Genomic DNA, 9,827 nt, shown 5'->3' with positions numbered 1-9,827 from the left:
CAGGGCAGAGATAGCTCACAGTTCTGAGACAGCTGAAGACCTAAGGAAAGGAGAGGGAAAAGAGAGGGGAGACGTGGAGTTCATCAAATCATTAAATGAATGTACATTTTATCCATTGATAGATAGACTGATAGTTTTAAATAAAGCAAAAACTTACCATCCATAATTTGAAGGTTTACAAGATAAGAATAGGAATGAATTGGCTGTGTTGTCGATTCCTTTGGTCTTTCTGTTCACTCCGGTCTGTTCTTCCACTTCCAACCACAAGTAGCAACTGCAATTTGTACATCAAGACCAGTGGAGGACCAACCCAAAACTTTGCAACGCAACATAGAACTGAAGACAAACAATCTTCCTCCAAGTCCAGTGCCAGGTGCTGGGGTAGATGTATCTTCGATGTTAGGAGTGGCTGTTTGTGTCGAGGAGCAAACTGGTTTTATATACTCTCATTGACACCCTCACTGGGGACTTCCATGCCTGCCTCATCCATTACAATACTCATGGTGCCACTGACATGCACTAATCACAGCTGCACGCGCATGCATGGATGCAGCCCCAAGGATTGTGAACACACAAATGTGCACGTGCACACACACACAAAACGTTTTTGGAGTGTTTAGAAATCCCTGCTTGCATTTCCAATTGTTTCTTATAGCCTAAAGCCTCAAGTAGTGATTGTCATGACCAACCAGTAGGACATTAATAACATCCATTGTTACCAGGTGTGGACGGATGAAGAAGCAGCATTAAACTGCTTTTATTATTCATAGCCTATTTTCTTGGAGCAGAGTTTCAACACTGCACTAATTAGTCCCTACAACTGACCAAAGCGGGTATTTGTGGTTACTATTCTAACCAGAAATGTCCACTTTGGTTATTGGTTATTTGGTTATTATGGATATTTCTGGTTTAGCTTCATGGTAACATTCTACCACATTTCTAAAAGGCAACAGGGATACAATGATAAAGTCCCAAACTTATTTCCGTTGCTGTTGTTGCTGCTAATGTTTTTATGTCTCCAAAAGTGGGGGTGGGGGGGCTCTATGATGGGACAATGATGAAAGCTTCCAGCCTGAGGGATCCATAGCAGAGGAGGGGGCTTTTCCCTAATAAAGCACATCAAGTCTGGCCAACTCATTAATCACAGCTTTCAAGATCACAGGCAGAAACATCTCAGATGTTATTGGATGCCCTGTGTAAGTTGAGCTGATTGCATTTATATTGTGGACCCTGTAATCAATGATGACCCCTCAAAACTGTCTGTTTGATTTGACCTTAGAGGCTCATTGAGGCCAAAAAGCTGAGGATGTACTGTTATATTCCTGAGAGGGTCATTTCTGGGTTAGGGTATTGTGTATTATTGATTTAGATAATGTTAACTATATTCAACTGTTTGCTTCAGATGGGGCAGACATGGAGTTGTGAAGTTTTTAGATTGCTATAGATTTGTTTAAGTCAATGTTCTGTTTCTTTACAGGCAGATCATTTATGGGAAATATGGCATATGAAAGATATATGAAACCGTACAAGTTAGAGTCACAGAGCAAAGTAGTATAAACAGTCAGATGTTTATTAAGCTGTATTCCGTCACAAGTTTTATCAGACAAGCATCATTCACAGAGGTTCAGACACTTGTAATAATTCACATCCATTTCCTACACAAAATGTAAGGTAGCAGTTGCTGTGGCATGCCTAGGGTAAAGCATGTGTGTGCTGAGTAAGCATGTGACTGTGTACATCTCTGCTTGCATGTGCTTGAGCATGTGCGCATGAAGTAAGGTGTTTGCATGGAAGAGAGAGAGCAAGAGTCCTGCCATTTTGTTGCAAGGAAGTGAGCCAGTTAGGCATTAGCTTCATTTTGGGAGGTGGTCTGCATGTGCATGTGAGGAAAGGCAGAATGGAGCGAAAGGTGGAATGGATCTAGGACAGATAGGTAAGTGAACAAGATGCTGGTGGAGACTATTTAGCCCTCAACAAAAGGCTGGATCTTAGTCTTGAGCTCCTCGATGATAGTCGCAAACTTCTTCTTCATTTCATCAGCTGACATGGATGGCACACTGCTGGCATACTGCTGCATTTGTTCCTTGTATTCAGCCAGGTAGGGAACCAGGCTTGTCTTCACAGTCTCCAGACGCTCAATGATCTTTTCACGCACACCCTCCACAACGGGCATCATGGCGGTCTTGGTCTCCTCCACGTTGGTTGCCACCTTCGCACGCAGCTGCTCTACGAGGGGCTCCAGCTGTGTCTTGAGTTTCTCCATCTCAGCGGTGTGCCTGGCTTGATACTCAGTGACAATCGGCTGCATCATGGTGCGATACTCATCGATGTGCTTGGTGACCACCTCCTTCACTTTGTCGAATTGGGGTCCGATTTGGGTCTTCATTGTCTCGATATCAGCCACTATAGCGGTACGCATGTCAGCAGTGGCATCGGTGATGGTGGCGACAACGCTGTCAGTCATGGGGGAAACTTTTCCTTGCAGGGCCTTTAACTGAGTGTGTCCAGTCTCAATGTGCTGAGACAGACTTTCCCTGAAAGAGAACAGAAATGGGGGAGCAAAACCATTTCAGGTTAAGTTTAATAAACACATCAATGAGTAAATGGTGACAAGAGAACCATACAAATTGAGAATGGTGATTTAACTGCAACAAATCAAGTATCAATTACAGAAAGTGAGACCGACTGAGGTGAATGACATGGCCTTACTTTAACTCCTTGTACTCGGTGTCATCGAGGCTGCTCAGGGCTTTCAGAGCGCTGTCTTTCACCTGACCAAGGAACATATCCAGAGAAGCTCTGATATGTTCCAGGTCGGAGGGTGCATCAGCCTGCAGGGAAGCAGCCTGAGAGCCTGAGTAGGAAAGTCAGAAAGTACATTATATACTTATAATATACAAATATTGTGTATAATTGATCTACTGACTGAGCAACTTATATCCAAGTTAAGTATTTCCATTAAATAAAAAGCAGCGCATTTACTACTCACCGACGGCCAGCAGAAGAGCGAGAGCAAGAGTCACAAATTTCATGATGGTGGTCTAGAGTGGAAATAGAGGCAACAGTTGCTGATTATTCAGTGCACGCGGTTGCCCTCATAGCATTACAGTTTAAGCTGTTTCAATTAAACATGTTCAAATTGCAAAGAAATGAACAAAAACTCGTGAAAAAAACTCAAAGCCCATTCATCCAGTAAATATTGAAACCCCAACCAAAAGCAATGTGAAGGCCAGTTGAGCAGGCTTGAAAATAAGAATGCCTTAACACACCATTAAGCTACACTCAGCCCTGAAATGGCCCATGTGAGTACACACTAAACATATGGCTTCCTATGACAAGAACCTGCAATCTGGGCGATGGATGGCTATAAATTTAGAGAGACAGCTCAAACAGATTAGCTTTGGACTTAATGCAATCCTACTTCAGTCTTTACAGTAAGACACAGACATAGAATTAGCAAGTCTCTGTCTCTCTCTCTCTCACTCTCTCGGTCTGTTTGTCTCTATCTGTGTCTCTTGGTTAGCCCAGATGCTTTTAAGTTTAGGAATGTGTGCATCTCTAGAAATGAAGACAACTTGTAAAATATCACAAAATAGCACCACAAGCTAAAAAGCATGATCTCAAAAATCACAATTAAATGTTAACACTACCACTGATCATCCTTACGGAAAAACCTATTTTTGGCACCGCTGCATAATAAAAGCTTTCAGCATGCAGAGAGCTGAAATGAAAAAAAGTTCTCCAACAGTTACTCTCTTCTGACTCCAGCCTAAGTCTCAGTTAGAGCCCCAACTGTTGGTTGACTTACCTGGTGGAGTTCTTGACGAGCCTGAGGAGCAGACTGAAGAGCAGAGTTTTTATAGTACTGGACTGGGGGGTGAGTCTGTGTTGGGAGGGGAGGGGTGGGAGAGCTGTGTGTCTCCGTGGAGGTGGACCTCACCACCCAGCTATATCCCTCAGCAGGGGGACTTGGGTGAAGAGTTCAATGATCACCTGCTGGGAGGAGCTCACTCAGCACACACACAGTCACGGAATCGCTACACATTATCAGTACAAATCAGTACAGTATCACAAGTACAAACATTTCTTAGCAAAAGCCTAAAAATCCTCTAAATTCACCCCATTTTTAAGGACAACATGATATTTATTGGTGCTGCTTCTGGCATAGCTATTAAAAAATTTGTATTTTCTGCATGATTAAGGCCTCTGTCGTTTGTCTTCAAGCCCCTCTTGTTGTGTTAGAAGACATGAAAGGCCAACATAAACAAAGGGCAACTCAGTGTGAAGACAGAGCTATGACGATGGTTGAATTAGGAAAGAAGTGAGAATATGACAAAGAGGGGAGGGAGTGGAAAGACAGAAAAATGATATAAATCAAAAAGAGGAGAGACAGGAGAGCTGGAGGGGGTAAATTAGGCTAATAATATGGAACACAAGCACATAATGCTACATAAAACCTAGCCTAAGGTATCTCTCAGGGTGCTGCACTGGGTCTTGTTTTACTTTTTAATTGTGATTTTTGCAACATACAGTTGGGGGGTGGGGGTTGGCATATATGTCAAACTGATGTATATGCCGCCACTACTTTGGCTTTCTTGCGTTTGTTACAGAAGAGAGTGCAGGAAGGGAGAACCACATGTATTCACAGTCTCAGTGCTGCCAAAAGACTGCCAACAGTGACTTGTTTCAGTGAACTCTCTGAAATGTAACCACATTTATTAATATGCTGTTTCCAAATTGTGGATAACAAATATGCACACACTCACATTCACACAGACCCACACAGTCTAGTAATCTAGTCTAGTAATCTAGACAGAACATAGTATCAAGACAGACTTATCTCAGTTTACAGATAACAGATAAGTGGCTTGTGTGTTTGTGATGATTAATAGGGCAAAGAGTGGTGTGTGCCATGCTGCTGTTTGTTGTCTAATCACCTGTGGACTTTGTCACTAGGACTGCATGTAGGAGTGTGAATGATCACAATATAGAGAGTTATCTCCAATTCTAATCATAGATGTGTATGCCATAGGTACTAGAATGTCTCATAAGGTACATAATAACTGTCTCATGCCTGTTCTTTTGAGATTTGCAGTGGGTAAGATATGATTCATTTCTTCTATTAGAAAAAAACTGACACAAAATGAAAGTTTCAGTAGAATGTATGTTAAAACACCCTCTGGTTCAGTAGCTAACATTTTTGCACTAAAACAAATTCTAAAAACAAAGAGTGTGACATGATGTATACATTTTCAGACATGCTTGTTTTATTTACCCTTATGTATTAATATGCTATAGAAACAATTCTGCAGAAGCATGTCTATATGCTAATAGGTGTATACCCTGATGATGATGATGATAATGATGATGACGATGACGATGAAGGAAAAAGGGTCGTTCAGTGCAAAGTTAATCATTGTCATCAGTGCTCGGTTCGATCAATGATAACTAACACTAGACTAGACTAGACTGTGTTTCTTGATAATATACACTGTTGCCCATAAAGTTGGAATAATTGTTCAATACCCCCAATTTTGTTAAAGCCTGAATACACAGTTTGCAAAGGTTAATTGTGGTTTAAGTTTCACTGTGATATGTTTGGAAGAGTTTGATCAATAAAGTTGAGAAGATATACACTTTATTTATCAAGAATAAATCACATTGTCACAATCATTTCATGAGAAGAGGTAAAAAACATTTTATTCCAACTTTATGGGCAACAGTGTAGTTTCCAGTAGCCTGTATAATCAACATCATCATCACTCTCAAATCCTTGCAGTGTCAAGACTTAGCTTGAACCGTTGCAACATGTCCAGTGCATATCTTATGCAACGTGTGGCAATGCATCAAGAATTCTAATCATATAAAGTAACATACTTTGTATACAACATTCAAGAACATTGACACTACAAAAGGGTGACAAAGACTTTACTCTCAGGTTTTCATGTCAAAAACAAATTTGCCAGAGTGAATAAAATGTGTGTTATTAAATGCAAGTATAAATTAGATGTAAATGTAGTATTAAATAGGAAACACTCACATGTTCCACCAGAGAAAAATAAGAACTCTTACATACAGTTTTTTGAAATCCAAGAGAACGGCCTTGCAATCAGTGCTATCATGTGAACGTTACAGTTTTGTTAAGACTGCCTGAAAGGAACCGACTCAACAAAATGGACATTTGTGTAGCTTGTGTTTTTAAATTGTTTTGAATGAATTGTTTCTAATAACTTGTTCCACCCTTATTCAGTGTTCCACCACAACTGACTTTAACTACTGAACTGGATGGAAGTCATTTTGGAGAAAATATAACCTGGGCCTTATGTGCCTGTATTTTATCTTATTCATATTGTCTTTACGATTCATTTCACATTCATTTATTTCATTTATTGTAGGGCTTTTGTGTTCAGTGTGTGAACTATAGCATGGGAAGAGGGGTGTTTGCCTCACAATGAAGAAAAGCATGGTAAAATAACATGTTGTTGCTTGTGTCTAACTAAGAAGAGCCAGTCTATCCCTGGTTCCCCTGTCGTTCGCACCCTTGTGTTGGATTTCATTATACTATGTGTTATGTTATGTAAACCAGAGAGCAAATTTCATTTTGTGATGGCTTCATTGTTTCTCTGCAGCATTTCCTCTTAAAAGACAAATGACATTTAACTCTTCTTCGTCTTTTTCCCTGCTTCCATTTGTTATTTATTATTTGACGCTGTGTTGTTTGTCTTTACTCTTACAACCAACACCCCCCCACCCCCACAACTACAAACACAGCCACGCTGAGCTTGATGACGCTGTGAAGACAGAGGGGTGACAGGACTGACACCTACAAGGCTTGCCACTTGTCTAACACTAATCAGCGAAATACATCAGACACTTTGAAAATGCAATAATGGAACCTTTGTAGTTTCCATCAATAATGTCTATGTCTGTATTTCTTGCTGAAAAGTGTCTAATTTAGTAAAAAGCAAGCTGACCCATGATTTTGAACTACTAGTTGGTCAAAACTCGAAGATGCTATGTTGGGTTCTGGAGTGTAAGATGCATTATTCACTATTCTCTGGCATGTAAGACTAAGCAGGCCTGGAACAGTAGTAGGTTGAACAGATCACAGATCCCAGCACATGGCCCCTCTCAACAGCCCCAGTTTTTACAGCAGTCTTACGGACTTTTGCCCTGGTCCAGCAGATAAGAGTGTTCTACATATCAGCTGCTCTGAGCTCTTGAAACAGGCCTTGTCAGAAGAATGACTCTATCTGGGACAGAAACCTTTGAAACTTACTTATATTGCACCACGTTGATTCAGCATCCACAAAAGGCCATGTATCTTAATTACTGCCATCATAATTGTTATCAATACGATCTCAGAATTCCTAGCTGGCAAAGCATTTGCTAAGGTTGCATGTTTCGTAACACTGTAAAGGCAGCTAAACATTCAGTTCTTACAATGAGCAACGAGAAGTTGCAGTTTGAAGGACAACTATTTAGGGCAAAATCACAAAGACATCAATTTATGCTTTTTGTTATTCTTTTGGAGCTGTGTGTAACAAAAAGCAATTTCCCCCTGGGGATTATTAAAGTAATTCTGATTCTGATTCTGATTCTGATTAGGCTGGATTGCAGCCATAAATTGGGCTCAATTAAAGACAATACAATTGCTGAACACATACAATAATGTGTTTAAAGGAAGAATCTGATCTATTCTATACAGGTTTTCAGTGACATCAAGAGTTCAGTAAAGCCAACTGATTTCTAGACAAACATATGGGGTGATGGAATTTATTAATGCTCTACTAAGAAAAAGATTTCCTCCTGAAGAGGATCAGTTTTGCAGTGACTATCAAACAGTCAGACAGATGACTGTAGCTGATAAATATTAAATCATCTAATCCAGCATTTGGCTGCGGTTCAAAGGTCGCTTGATTGTTCCAGCTGCCTCCATGATGGAGCACTGCTTCAAACCAGCAGGGGAGGTTATCTCAGCTGTAAGCACCAGTGTGGAGCTCTCTCTCATTATCTCCAGCACACAAACCAATTCAGATTTCCATACCAAAGTCTACTTAACTGTAGTGATGTGGTTTTGCAATGTCACATCTGCTGAGGTCGCTTCTGCTTTAATACAGATATTTGGACCAAAGCCCTGATCGTAGAGTGTCATTGTAGGTTGCTTCGCCCTGTGGGTTGTACAGCTTGCAAGCAAAGTCAAAGATCCACCCTGAACTCAGATAACCTAAATCATTAGAGGAGCAAAATGAAGGTGACAAACAGTCACCAAGTGATATTGTTGATCATAAAATAATCCACACATTTTCACAGATGCTGACCAAGACTCATGTAGTCAGTAGATAATGAGGACACACTTGGTCACTTTCTATGCCAACCAGCATGCAGTGAGATGTTGTTCTGACCAGGGAACGTTATCTTCTCCTTTTGTGACTCTCCGTAGCCATTTGCTGCTCTTAAAAGTGTTCCAAAAATAATGCAGGTTATTACAGTGCACTATTAAATGTTGGAGTCTGCCAACAGAAGAATAACATGTGTAGCCCAGGCTTATTGGAGGTGAAAGAGAGAAAAATAATATTACTAAATACTACTACATTATGAATACAACTGTACTCGTAATGTATAACAACAGTCATTTTGATTGACACTAAGACGGGCCAGTTAGGTAAACTACAGTATCAAAATTTGGCTCATCTGTTATGATACCCAGCATTCCTTGCTTGGCTGATCAGAAATCTGTGTACTTTGTCTGTTATCTGTTAGCTAGCTCTCTGCCCACACTTTAAGGTTATTCACCACTGGTGCCATAACCAGGTTTAAAGATATATGATGGTTTGAACTCTACTGTGTTGTCCTAAATGAGGGCACAGATGTAACCTTCATACAAGGTAGAGTGCGTTGTGAATATTGTTACATCTGTGAAGTTATAAGCTAACTGAGTACGAGGTAAAATCATTTTGTTGTACGACAGAGCCAACTGAAAATTATGAAGTGAAATGAAGGTTATATTGTGACTGTGATATTTCATGCTAAGTGCGAGGAGTGAGGTGTAGCCTTCATTGATTTATAGGAGTGATTATTTGTGGATGTGACCTGTCAATAGGTCAGGTTTTGGTGAAGGTGGATTCTGGACAAATCCAACATCCAGGAGGACATCCACAGAGAAAGAGCACCCACTGAAGAATCAAGATTCCAGTTAACTGGATGCCGAGCAAGATCTTGAGAAGGATTGATAAAACTGTTCAACCCTTGGGCTCTAGGCATCCTACTCTTCTGATCCTGGTCCACCTCTAACACACTAACCATCCAAAGCTGTTTTAGTAAATGATCTGATATCAGACCACCATATTGATTTATTCTGTCTGACAGAAACCTGGCTGCGTCCTAAGGAATATGTTAGCCTTAATGAAGCCACTCCTCCCTGTTAGACCCCTCGGTCCTTGTTTTGACAGCCCAAGAATTTAGCCGGAGAATTCAGTCGGTCTCAGAAGCAGTTTATTCAGGTCACAGGTAAAGTACGTGCAGCGCTGGGCTGACAGAGGCCTCGTGGATCTCAGTCAGTGAGCCCTGAACTCAGTTAGACGTCTGCTTTTAAAGTGTTTCTTGGACAGAGTACCGTACGTAACCGTGTCTAATTGGCCGTTGGGGTTCGTGCGTCACAGATAGCACGACCCTGAAGTGATGCTATGATATTCTATCAATTGTGAGTGTTGTCTGCGTAGGCGTGTATCTATAGTCATAACTTAGAATATGTTTTGCACAACACAAGCACTTTTGGTTCCTACAATCAAGGACAATCTGATAGATTCTATCTTTATCTATCCGCT

The 9,827-nt window shown here is 40.8% G+C and overlaps 1 protein-coding gene across 1 annotated transcript; it reads right to left on the bottom strand.

The window, feature by feature from the left end:
• Nucleotides 1–1,549: 1,549 nt before the first annotated feature.
• Nucleotides 1,550–3,853, bottom strand: LOC139199540 (apolipoprotein A-I-like). Its single transcript, XM_070828578.1, has 4 exons — nucleotides 3,809–3,853; nucleotides 2,990–3,041; nucleotides 2,710–2,854; nucleotides 1,550–2,534 (listed from the first exon to the last, which is right to left on the bottom strand). Exons 2-4 carry the CDS (start codon nucleotides 3,030–3,032, stop codon nucleotides 1,964–1,966), a joined length of 759 nt encoding a protein of 252 aa, XP_070684679.1. The 5' UTR covers nucleotides 3,033–3,041; nucleotides 3,809–3,853; the 3' UTR covers nucleotides 1,550–1,963.
• Between the last annotated feature and the right edge of the window lie 5,974 nt (nucleotides 3,854–9,827).

The sequence above is a fragment of the Pempheris klunzingeri genome, chromosome 4 (assembly GCF_042242105.1).
Source record: "Pempheris klunzingeri isolate RE-2024b chromosome 4, fPemKlu1.hap1, whole genome shotgun sequence".
Lineage (NCBI taxonomy): Eukaryota > Metazoa > Chordata > Actinopteri > Acropomatiformes > Pempheridae > Pempheris > Pempheris klunzingeri.
Note: the sequence above shows the minus strand (reverse complement) of the source record. Positions and strands in the feature narration are given on the sequence as shown.